This window comes from Chelmon rostratus, chromosome 16 (assembly GCF_017976325.1).
Source record: "Chelmon rostratus isolate fCheRos1 chromosome 16, fCheRos1.pri, whole genome shotgun sequence".
NCBI classification, from domain to species: domain Eukaryota; kingdom Metazoa; phylum Chordata; class Actinopteri; order Chaetodontiformes; family Chaetodontidae; genus Chelmon; species Chelmon rostratus.
In genome coordinates, this window is record NC_055673.1 from 20,272,769 (window position 1) to 20,286,009 (window position 13,241).

Sequence of the window (13,241 nt, forward strand, 5' to 3'; positions counted from 1 at the left end):
GGTTCAGCACTGGATACAACACAGAGAGCCGCAAAGAGCCCGTCCACCCCGAGAGCAGAGGGACGCTCACTCCGGCTGCGATGCGTAGCGGGGCTCTGCAGGGCTGAGCAGCACTTCGATGGGATAAACCCTCCCGGCCACATTTAACCGCTTGCCGCGCGCGCGCGTGTGTTTCTCTCTCTCTCTGTGTGTGTGCGCCGCGAGGACTTAGACATGCTCTTGTAGCGCGAGCGCGACTCACACTATCGCCCGCGTTTTTCGCTTGACAAAAATATTTGGAGCTAACTTGGAGCCGTTTGGACGTCAAGCAAGTTTTGTTTTTATATATATATATTTCATATATATATATACATTAACTTGAATTACATTTGAGCCGCGTGCTTGGAGCCCAAAGCCCAGGACGAGATGGAGAGTGAAAAGTACTTGCCGGAGCTTATGGCAGAGAAGGACACGCTGGATCCGTCTTTTCAGCACTCCCTGAGGCTACTGGATCAAGGTAAATGTCCGTGGTTAAATACTGAAGTAAACACTTTAGCTGTGTGAAAACAGTTGGAGTCGAAGCCACAGTGTTCAGGTTTAACGCTTGGTGTCGGTGGCTGCAGGCTACATGACTCCACCAGCCCGCCTACTTCAAGTTATAAATAAGAGGTTTGTGGGTCTACTTACAATTTCCTGTTTGGTCACACTAAAATAGCGAGGTCCTTTTAGCTTGGCGGTTTTGCCAAGTTTTTTTTTTTTTTTTTTATGCAGCAGAGGTGCCATTGCCAGCCTGCTGTAGTGAGGAAACCAGTAAACGGGGGCAGGTTTGACTGAAGACTGCACCTGCTTCATCACTCAGCCCGGAGGTTAACAAACTTTCCATCTGAATTGGACAAGCATTTAGTAGATGAGAGCCCACATGATGAAATTCTCACCGCTGGCACCTCAAATGAGATTTTTCTTGCTGGTTTTGATCTGGCACAAAGCTGGAAAAATGTTAATGAAGGCAACTGATGTCAAAGTGAATATCCGGACAGAAAATGCATCTATATTTTGTTGGCGTAGGATAGAGTTACAGCCAGCAGTTTATGGACGGAAGCAGCTATGGAGCACTGAAATCACTTGACATCCCACTTTGCAGGCTGCAGTCATCTCAATCCCATGCAGACATGTGTAAGCTGTGGTGCAAGTAGTGGAATAATCACATTCTTATTCAAATGTACATGTGTTTCCTCCTTTGAAGAAGTGGACGTGACTGAAATGGAATTTTGAGTGGATGGGGCAGCAGCAGCAGCGCTCGCAGACGCTTTAATTAATCCGTTGCACAGCCCTCTGCTTTGAAGCTGCCGGAATTTTGCAAACACTTCTTCAGACGCGGCCCCGTGGAGCTCCTCGTATGGGAAGTGCCCTGCCACAGCATCCAAGTGCATCCTTCGAGTGCCACTCATGGGCTTTGTTGTGAGCCTGGCAGACTGTTGTTGGCTTGAAAGGTGACAGAGAAGGAGCGCTAGTCTGTAAATAGTCCTGCTGCACTGTAACTAATTCTATTGAACCCCCAGATGCAGCTCCTGCACCAAGCTGTTTTTGTTCAGGCAGCCACGTCTGTCTAGTTCCTGCCTCCCAAACCTGGGACCTCAAGGGGTCCTTAAAAGGATTCCAAAGGGGCCCCAGCAAAGTGAGGCGTGATTTAATTTTAATGTTGTTTACTTGCTGGAGTTTACCAAAGAGACAGACAGAATGGCTCTTCTGGATATACTGTCACCTGCCAAACCTGCCGCATGAATTTACATTTAAGGCTGCAACTGCTGTTTATTTCAGTTCTTGATTAATCAGCTATTTATTTTGTCAATTAACTGTGAAGTCTAGACAGGAAATAATATCCCTCACAACTTACCTAAACCCAGTTGTTTTATCTGACAGGCCAAAGAAATTCAGTTTACAATGATCTCACAGTTGTTGAGCTTCGCAGAGAAATGTTTGCCTTTTTTCTTTTTTTTTTTTGCCTGAAAAATAACTTAAAGAGTGATCAATTCGGAAAATAGTTGTTTATTAATTTTCTGTCGATCATCTCATCGATCAGTTGACAGTTGACTGAATCAAATTAATTGAATCATTTCATCTCTGAGTTACTCTCTCAAATGATCACGAATGCAGAAATCGTCCTCTCTGATATAATCACATTTATTAATATTAAATTTGGTTTTGTAGTGAAAGTAATTTTGGAATTGTTGAGAGTTTCTGACATGAAAGAGTTTGGCGCTCCTGTTATGTCCTCAGACATCCTGCTAACAAATTAATTGTTTTGTGCCGGTGTAAGAAAATGTGCCTCGTACTCCACTGGTGTAGAGAGTGGAATATGTGACCCAGTGGATCCAGTCTGAACCTTCATACAGGATATTATTGCCTTTGGATATGGTGATGTTTGTAGAATCACTGCTTCTCTTCATTCAGTGTATGTTGGAGTAATGGATGTAATGGCTTGAAATATTGATGCAGATTTGAGTCTAGTTTGAAAGAACAGACTTGTGTTAATGCATCTTTTAGTAAGCTGATTCATGTACAGTAAGGTAAATTCATTCCGGGCAGTGAGGAAGATAAGACTGTGTTTTACTCAGCACTTTTTGTTATCAGCCGCTTTCATTACTCAGATCTGGGTTAGTTTTTTTTTTTTCTCTAAGAACACATACCCTCCTCACCAAGACCGGAGCACTGAATACTTAATGCCAGCTGAAAGACACTTACCAACCACTTCCTTGACAGAGTCTCTCTTTAAGTCCTATATCCACACTGCAGGTCCTCTGTAGAGACATAGCAAATATTGGCCATTTCCCAAAATCGAATAAAAATGATGGAACACTTGGAACATGAGGCAGAATTATTAAAAGAATTACGGACTAAATGGTCCCCCTGTTTTTCACAAACATTCAAACAGTTTTACCTAACACAAGTTCCTGATATAACAGTTCCAATAAAGTTAGTTTGTGATATTTCTGGTGGGGGCAAAGATTGCAGTTGGACACCATCGCAAGTGGCAGAATTAATCCGTGACATTTTATGAAGTAAGCAGAACTCTGCGGTGCACAAAATTTGGCCGAAACAGTCTGCCACAACTCCAAAACTGTAAATACTGTTATCTCTCTCTTACACAACAGATGGAACACGATGCAGCTTAATAGAGCACTTCTTCTGCCATCTTGCTGATGAGTTCTGGACTTGATTATGCAATTGGCAGGGGAAGCAGGGAACAGAGCTAGAGTAACTAGAGTTACTGCGTGCAAGCGGCGAATATGAGATTACTCCAGGTCTGGAGAGACTTCCATTCAGGAGAAATTAGGGGAGCATTGTGTTGGAAGCTTGGGGACGGGGCGGGCTGCTTTGATAAGTTTAGGCCATTCGCAGAGCTCTTCTCCCAAAAGGACCATATCTCTGCCCCTGTGACAAGCCTCATACAGTCAGCAGCAGACACTTGGAGCTGGAGAAATATCTTAAGCCAAAATAAGAGACAAGCAGGACCAGCAGCCTACGTGGAATGATAAATCCTCAGCAGCACACTCATGACAGGATTCTAGGTACGGAGACACCTCGGGCGGCGTGAAGTGCATCTGTTATTTACATTAAATCAGTGCTACCCTGCAGTGCATGGAGGCACAAAGGGTGCAAGCGACACTCACTTCCAATATTTGTTTTATCAGATATTTTTTTTGAGTGTGAAAGTGCATTCCTGACCTTGCAAACAGTAGTTTGACAGAAAAACAAATCCTAACTTTCGGGCTGTCACTTTATTCTTTATTATTTGAAATTCTAATTACCGTTTAAATACTCACTTTGACCCACTGCCTGCCCCGTTGCCCTCAATAAGCTAGGCTATTGTTGTTGTCTTTGTGAATGCAACATGGAGATGCCGTGTTAGCACGTCACGGCACCAAAAGCATCTGAGAGGTAATGTGTGGAAATTTTGTGGATAGAGGTTCGGCTGTTTGCTGACTTTGTAAAATGCAGCTGTCTCACATTAATGTTGGCTCGTCACCCGAGTCAGGCAGCAGAGGCACTGCAAATAAACTGAATAACAGTAACTCTACAATGTGTTTCTGTTTTTTTGTGATCAAAAAATACATCCATTCCAAAGAGTGAAGTCACAAAGACAATAATACATCAAATATATCCATATACATAGGAACATATGTATATAACATAGGAAAAGTTACATAAAAGGAAAATCCCAAAAAAAATGGCATTGTTATTGTGATTATTGTGTCTATTACAGCTTTTGTCATTAACTAGATTCATCATTACTTCAGAGTATATGATTATTATCTTTGTGTGAATTTCACAGAAAGGTTGTGTAAACAACAACATGTTTAAAATGTGAAGTCACCCCCTGCACCAGATCTATCCTGTTTGTTTGCTCTGTGGATGCAGAGCAGCGTGCAGCCCACTCTGAATGTTTCAGGACCTCTGGCCCAGTTTGGACGTCCTCACCTCACTGCTGCACATAAGCTCCATATCTAGTGCTTTTTAATTGGATATTCCACAGCAGGAGCCCAGCACAATGTTTGCATTGCATTAACAGCCTCAGAGAGCTAACCCACAAAGAAAAACAATAACAAAAAAAAAAAAAAAACTGAAACATACATTGTCTGCACGGGGTGGGCAGGTGTGGGAAAGAATCCTTATCCAATGATGGCCCGCCGTTAATTCATCTCATCAACAGAACAGAGGGGTATTTTTAGCTGCGCTTGAGTTTTGCCCCGAGTGAGACTAGTTCCTGGGTTAGAATGCCCAGAAGTGAACAAAAATAAGCTTTGGCATAGGATCAAAGGCAGAGATATCGTTTTGTTGGGGAAACAGTGCTTGATAGCGATAATGATCTGTGGATCTGCGGCTGGCCGACACGCTGAGCCACACATTGAGGCGGAGGCGCAGCCGCAGCCCCGAACCCGTCTGAGGCCGGGAGCTGACTGGTGATTTGACCCGCGGATGTAGTGAACTTGCAAGTGAACTGTAAGAGAGCAGACAGGGGAGCTCCAGCAACCCGCTTTGCATTCAGACAAGCCGTGGAAGGCTGCTGAGCGGCGCTGTGGCTAAGAGGTGTTTGCCGAGCTCTGTCTCTGCTTTGCTACCTCTCCCAGTGGAATCAATGTAGGCCAGGACTAACACAGACAGACCCCAGCTATAAAACAGCACCAAGTTTACAGTGCACAACACGAGTCACATGTTTGCATTGATTTCACTGCTAATGCAGGATGCATGTTTCCACTTGTTCTGGCAGCTATAATGAGCTGATGATACCCCGATTTAGCTTTCTCCTCACTCAGATACTGCACTTGACAGGCTTTATGCAGTTAAAATGTCAAACATGGAATATTAACATGAACCATCCGTGTTCCCCTGCATGTAAACAAACAGACCCAGTAGTTCTCTATTAGAAGTAATTAGATATAACAGTGCTGGAATAAGGCCATCTGCAGGCTTTTCTAGCACATATTGACCCAGTCTGACAACAGGAAAGTGGGCAGAAGGAAGCAAAAAGTGGCTGAAGCTTAATCAACTTTTGTCAGATGTGTGTGATTTTTAGCTTGTTGTGGAGTTCTGCCCTCAAGTGGCCATAAAATTTATATTAGCTTTCCAGTATAATACCCATTCTTGTCTATGAGTCTATGCTTTACTTGGCAAAACTGCAACACTTTTTGCGGATCGATGTGTGAGTGGCATCAGGTATTTAAGTCGGTATGGAAAGCCTGGTCAGATCCTCCTTCGGTGTTACCTTTGATCAGGTATTTCCTGACCTAATCAGAAAATAAGGAAAGAAAGGAAACAAGACATAAACACTGATTCACTGAAATGAAAAACCATATTTTGTTAAACAAAAAGGAAAAAGTGCAGGAAAAACATGCTATTTTTCAGTTTTGTTTCAGTATTATTTTAGAATTACTGCCATAATTCAGACATTATATTGGCTTATGCTTCACCATGAATCCTGAGCCTTTTTTAAACAGTGGCATTAGTATTCAGTAGCGTGTCACTGTCCCTTTATGACTTTTTCTGGACCTGTTTTCTGCTTAAACCCCTGTTCAAAAGTCATATCACAAAACAGAACCTATTGATTGCATTTACTCCTCTCCAGCTGTTGGTTCATCGGTCTCTGCTGGCATCTCCACAGCGATTCCATCATCGTCCACGCGATCCCATCACCATATTGAGCTGGATACAGTCTCCACCCGGCGCAAAACTTGCCTTGGGCTCAGCTTGTTGAGTTAATGTTGAGACTTTCAAAATCCCATGTTGAACATGCTGCTCCGGTGTAAATGATGCATTCATATTCAAATGCCACAAAGATGTGCATTTCCTCATCCACCTGCATGCATACATTGCTCAGGGCGTGCCTTGAGCAGAGCCTTTCAACTGAAGTGGCCAGCCAAAGAAGCTTAAATAATGCAAACTGCACTTGTTTAGGCCAGAGTGTGCTGAAAGATGATATTCCACACCTCGTTTAGAGGTGTCTGTTGCTTGGTTTTTGGTGTGGCTGCCTAAAGTTTTATAATTTTTGATACTGGTGCCAATGCAGTGCTTGTTTTTTCCACTCAATAAGTGAAAGTTCTCATATGAAACATGTAGCCTAAACTCAAGCAGCCATTCAAGAACATGAAGATTAGACTCTGATTGGCTTTAGATGTTGACCTTTGGTATTTGGCATGTTTTGACACTTGGTGCTTTAGACACATTTAATGCAGTACAAATACCAGGAGGTGTAAATCTTTACATGCAGGCCGCTGGAGACCAGAGAGGAGCCCTTGTCACCTCCTCTGCATCACTTACAGATGCATTAATAATCATTTTATTGGATGATAATGCGTTCTGCAGTGCAGCCCAAGACAGGTTGCAGACAGCCCAGGATTACACTGGATTATTTTGAAAACCAGAAGAAACCCCAGACTGTATCAATCTGTTTACTGTGCCTGAGGCAGAGAGACAAAGGGAGAGAGTCAGAGTCTCTTTCCCCAGGGAAAGGTTATTTGTAAGGGGATTGTACCAAAGTCAGTTACAAAAGGCAAAATGCAATCTGAGGGGGGAATAAAAAATGGAGGAGTGAGATAGAATGAGGGTTGAAATTGAAGGGGGGAAAAAAAGCAGTTATGGGAGTGCTGTCGTAGATGTGTTAGTGATAAATAAAAAAGTTCAGTGTTAAAAGAAAATATAGAAATTCCCAGGCTACTGTTTCAGACCCCTGCTTTCATACTGTAGTATACCTCAATTTCCTTCTCTATAAGTAAAACACATTTTTGGTGAGCGTACACTGTACATGCAGGTGAAAAACTAGAAGGAGCATTACATCTCTTCCATGACTAAATCACTGCCATTGCTGCCGTGAAGGAAGACAAGTGTGATTTCCCACTTCCTCAAAGGATAGGAGTGGTGTAAATTCATTGCTTATTCATTTTTGACACTATGGAAGCATTCCAAACACATCCCGCACTCTGAACATGTACAGGAACACCCTTTTATGATGAAAGTGTCTTTTTTTTGTTTCAGATTCAGTAGAGTGAGAAGCCCCGTGCCTTATTTTCTGCGCTAAACTGCACTATTAGAGTTAATATTTGACTTTGGAGCTTGTTTTTTTTACTTGAAGAGGTCCTTTCTGTGCCCCTGCCTTGATCTCCCCGTGACAGCCACCGCTTCCCTTTCCCTCTTCTTTATTTATGTCGTTTTGTGTGGTTGGCACCTCAATAGAGTGGATTGCACTGGATTAGCTTCTCCGCCTTCCCAACTGATCCGATCCATTTTGTGTAATCCAACTCAATTTAATTATGTTTATCGTTCCACCTCGCTGGTGCAGAGGAGCAGCAGCACACCTCTACCAAGATAAGCCCGGGGACCTTGTGCCTTTTTGCTGGCAGAGTGTCTGCCTGAGCCTGTTGCTTTATAAACAGATGGTGTAAGTCACCTACACTCTCAGTAAATACGATGTTAGGCGCAATATTATGATTCAGAGCTCCCCTCAAACATCACTGTGACATGGGAAAAATAGCCAAGGTTGAAGATCATAACCTCTCTTTTTTGTTGTTGTTGTTGTGGGAATTTGTACAGTTTAGCAGGCTCCATCTCTCACCCCCACTAATGTTGGAAGAATTAATATGCCCACTATGTATACAGTCTTCTTCATGACTTGTGTGAGTCTAATCCTTGGCATTAGATATCAAAAGCTCACAATAAAAGCCTAAATTTTTTTCGAACACTCTTTAGTCAGTGGGCACAGTTCAAGGGCTCACAGGGAGCCCGGCTGTGTTGAAAATCTGACTTTTTCTTCCTTCTGAATGTAGCTATTGTGCAGCAAACAGCGTTAGATTTTGTTGCAGGTTAAATGTATTCATGCCCCGGGTACTCATCTGAGTTTCTATATGGGCGAGAAAGGCCTCGGATCCGGTCTCAGACACTTGCAGATTTGGTGTAGTTGACTGCACAGAGCAGCAGATGTTACAGCCCAAGAACAGAAGCGGGAATAAAAGAAAAGAATAGACCCTGCTCTGTTTCCTGTCCTGAATGCTATCCCATCATCTACGCTGCCTTTGTAAACCTCTGGTTTATGACACTTATCTATTATTTTAGCCCTGTTCTAATGTCAAGAAAAGCTTGTTTTGTATTATTTTCATTCAGTATTTTAATTGGGGAGTTGTGCTGAGATATACAGCACTCTTTTCCAAAGGAGACCTGTTTTAGCACAACGTACAAAGAAACACCAAGGAAAAAACAGAACCGGATTACAGTCTTTTGTTACGTTAAGTAAGAAAATGATAAATGACATTTTGATGTAATGGAAAGAAACATTTCTAAACATCATCACTCCTTCAGTAACCACTAACAGCAGTGATCTTTTTTGATGCATTCAAGTCCAACTGAAATTGCATTCAGTCATCCCTTTTGTACCCAAAAATAGTGTCAACATGTTTTTTTTTTTATGTATTTTTATTAATAGTCTTTGTTGTCAAATGGGAAAGATCTTTAGGGAAATATCATAAATGCTGCTCAGCTGAACTGAATGGAGGGGCGTGTCCCTGTCTGTTTTTGATTGACAGCAGCGGGATGGTTGCCAGAGTGCCGGCGATACATCGTGAAGAAAAAGTAGAACATGTAAGTCTGATAAGAAGAAGGCTGGAGGCTTTAGCAGGGAAGCTAATGTGTGTTGTTGTTCAAAGTGACGCTGCTGTTATGTAGCAGGCTGCTGTCTGGCAGTTAGTCAGAGTCACATCTGCGCTGCCTGTGATAGAAAGCTGATGTCACTGCTTTATGCAGGATTTGATTGGCTGTATCATCCACGTAGACGGATAATGGAACAGTACTCCATCGATGCAATGCAAAACCAGAGGGAGCCATTATGAAATCAGAAAATGTAAAATATAAATTTCCGATCTTTAAGGCGCTCACAGGACGAGTGATGCACAGAGCACAGATGTATGTGGCGGCAAACCAGAATGATGCAGTTTAATTTCAGTTGGACTTTAAGTATTAAATGTCCTGCTCACCTTTCGAGAACAGAATATGAAGCGCAGGCTTCGGTGGCAGTGGACATGAATCTTTAAAGAGCGCGGGCGGTGGAATATCAGTAAATGAAAGTAAAGTGCGCTTTCTGGGTTTTTGGAGCAGGAGAAGTTATCTTGTAATGTGCTGAGAGAGGAGGAGAGACGGATGCTCATTTACCACCAGTGCCAGGAGACCTTTCCTCGTGTCCTGCTGGGCTGCTTGCTTCGCTGTGTCCCCCGTCTCTATTTTAAGAGCCTGATATTAAAGCCTAATTGTGTTCAGAGTTTTTCGGGACATCTCCCTCTGTTTCTTGTGCCCTTTTATTTTATCATACAGCGAAATCCTTGAACATGGAGTGTGGCGGTTTTCAGAGTTACTGAATGATCTCATCACATCATATCCATTAATACGTCACAGCGAACAGATGCAGCATGTATATTGTTTTTTGTCAGCCTGTTAACATGTCACTACTTTTGCAATTGGCTGTAAAACATTCATTAAGTCTTATAGGCAACACATAAACAAGGGGTCAAGCCAGGATATACGACCCTCATAACAAGCAGTTATCCACTCTCTCCTCTGTAATAAAACCATACTGTTGCTGCTCTCTGTTTGACACTCCAGCTGATAGCACATATGTGCTCCTTTGCTGTGCCATTTGGCAGCGCTTCTTGTTAAAATTTGACCTAGGATTTGCCCAATAAGAGGCTTGTTAAAGTTTGACGTGGAAGTGGAGCCCTGTCTGTCTGCTTGTTAAATCTCTGTCTCTCTGAGGCCATCATTAGTCCACAGAAAATGTTTGGAGCTTCTATGGAGCCTATTTTTTTGTATATCCTTCACAAAACAAAGGCCTTGCAGCAAACTGTACAATTGTGTTGCTTAATACTGGAAAAAAAAACAAACATTTTAATATAACAATTAACAATACTTGAGAAAATTACATTTTTCCAAAATAATTATGCATGTTCCCAGTTTTCCTTATCCCAGGTATTATCTAGAAATAATATCAGTATCCAACAAGACCAGATGGGGCAGCTGCTTCTTTTGAATCCATTAACTGACACTTAATCAAGAAACATTTTTACACACTTGACTCGGCTCAACCTTTAAACTTCATTTTAAAGTGAACAACCTACTTTTTGGACAAATACAAGCCGTGGTACCATTAAACAGATGCAGCAGAAGGGTTGAAGGATAAGGCTGACATTATTCTGTACTTTCCTTACTGCCACTAAATCCTATTCAAAGAAAAAAAAAAAAGCCAACAATATGTTAATCTGTCTCAATAATTTTTGAAATCCCTGTCTGTGGGACCAAACCCCAAGCTCATTGGTTCTTACTGAAGACATAGATATATAAGAAATATATGTAGTTTCATCTTCAAAAAAGGCTTTTTCTAAAAAGTAGTTTACATAAAACATGACTAAGAAACGAGCATTTTCCAGGAACTATTTTCAGCTGCGGACTAATACACATTGTGTAAAAACTTGTGACTTTTTCCAGCAGCAGGACGGTGCATGTGGGACTGACTTAAAAAATAAACTACAGTGTGTGCGTTCATGGTCATGAAGGAACATGTCAGCCGGTGCAGCACTGTGGTGCACTCATGTGTTTGTAGAGAACAATGGAGCTGCATGGCACAGACCATACTTGTTAGTAGGATCATTTCATTGATGGTTTTGGTCTTATATTACTTCTATATTATAGATATCATATTAAACTAAAATCCAAATACTGCAGCTGCAGCTATTTAATAGGCAGCTCATTCATTAGCGAAGGAATCACAAGTATTACCGCTCAGTTCTTGTCTGTCATGTGTAATGTATCTCTGGCAAAGATGATTGTAATTACAGCGAGCATGCAGTCCACACAGTCAACGCCTCCTGAGCTGGCGTGTCGATGTGAGGCTGCAAGAGGTGAATGGATAAAAATCAAGTTTATAGATCTGTGGTTCACGCGCAGCCACCCCTCCACCGGAGGGCCGGGGTTTTAATTGCTGTCTGACCAGAGTTGGTTCTGTGTGAAGATGTGCCGCGTTGATACGAGAAGTAGGGGGAAGGAATGGTTTTCTTTCTCTGTGGTTGTTGTATTGACAGCTTCTCATCCTGGAGGAGCTGATAAGAAGACGGGATCCACGGAGACACCCAGAGGAGTGGATTGCATTTCAGGACCAGGAGTCAGAGTTGTTTTTCGGGGGTCTAGCGAGCTTTAGAGGTCCCGCGTCAAAAGAGGAAGCACACAGAGGCAGGCTGAAATCTCACAGTGTTACTGTAGGACCACAGCTGATGGAGAAAATGCCAGCGCAGGTGGCACGCATGAGCAAAGAGCCTGTAACCTTGTAACATAAATGAAACGGCTGCCTGCACGAGGAGCATCGTATTCAAAATCAATGAGGGAAAGTGCATTGATCTACAAAACAAAACACAAACACGGGGGACCTTGCTGCACGCTTTATGTTAGGTCACAGTTTCAGCGCTGCTTTATTTACTGGAGCATCTGCTCGACACATTTAGACAGACACAAAGGAGTATTAATGTTGGCTCCCACCTTCTTCTATTTATTTCTATACTGTTTAGCTTTTCAAATGATTGCACTATGTAGCATATTCAGGGTAGGCAACGACTTCAACAGCCTTTAGGACACTATTAGATGCAAACCGCTAAGATGCACAAGGTTGCTAACAGAGTAATTAATTCACTAAACACTTTTGATTAAGAATGTATAACATGGAGATAAAGGAAATGTAACTTCTCAGACCGGTTCTGCTGCCCTCTGGTCAGGGAGGAGCCTCCATGTATCAGAGCGGGATCACATCACCGATCAATATGTGATGTGTAACAAAAGCCAAATATGGGGGTACATCAATACACTCGCCCCTGTGTAAACTGACATCACTGCAAACACTTGACTTATAGCTCCCTTTACTCCTTTGCACAATGCCTTTGAGGCTGGAGAATCTACAGCGCTGTCGGACAAATTGCACTATATGTGTCATAGATCTCACTGTCAGAAGTACATTACCCCCACTGAGCTCCTCAGGTTGCCCGGCGAGAGATAATTGTGACCCCTGCTGAGAGGGAAGAGCCCAACTTGCAGGAGCCACCTCCTGTTCATCACACGGCACTCACTTAAAGCCTCTTCCTTCAGAGTTAAAGTGGTAATCCTGGCCTCACTACGATGTTTTTCTTATATCCTCTCCATTTTGAGAGGCAGTCACAGGCAGCAGGGAGGGCCCTGCGGAGACTTCCAATTCAGTTTTCCCACAGGTGTTTCAATTCACAGTACGCAGAAATTAAGGTTTTCTTCTGTGACCCGCTACCCCATCATATCTCAGCTGTATTAACTTTCCATTTACAGTAAATTTAAGTGTTTCAAAAGGTCAAAAAGGTTGATTTTTTTTAACAAAATGTGTCCATATCTTGTGTGTGGGCAACAAAGCATGTTTGCTTTATTTGTCAAAAACACAACGCCAAATTTCCATTGAACGTGTGTTCTTCTTTTTAATCTAAGTGTATGACTTCCATGTTCCATGTTTTTTGTTGTATTGTTGAGACATTTGTGCTAATAGATTTTGGTGTATATTAAGAATGTATTAGGTCCAGATTTTGTTCTTAACCATCCACAGAAGTTTGTTGAATTAGATTTTGTACACCTGAACCCTGCTGTCTGCTCTTTGAAGCCGAACTACGTAACTTCTGAATCTGCAATCTAACAGATAGAAAGTGGAATTCATAAGAAATATAATG

The 13,241-nt window shown here is 42.3% G+C and overlaps 1 protein-coding gene across 1 annotated transcript in view; it reads left to right on the forward strand.

Moving 5' to 3' along the window:
- Positions 1 to 405: 405 nt before the first annotated feature.
- Positions 406 to 13,241, forward strand: part of khdrbs3 (KH domain containing, RNA binding, signal transduction associated 3) — a 100,361-nt gene continuing 87,525 nt past the window's right edge. Inside the window, exon 1 of the mRNA XM_041955889.1 lies at positions 406 to 496. Coding sequence (XP_041811823.1) covers positions 406 to 496 — 91 coding nt within the window. The remainder of the gene's footprint in view (positions 497 to 13,241) is intronic.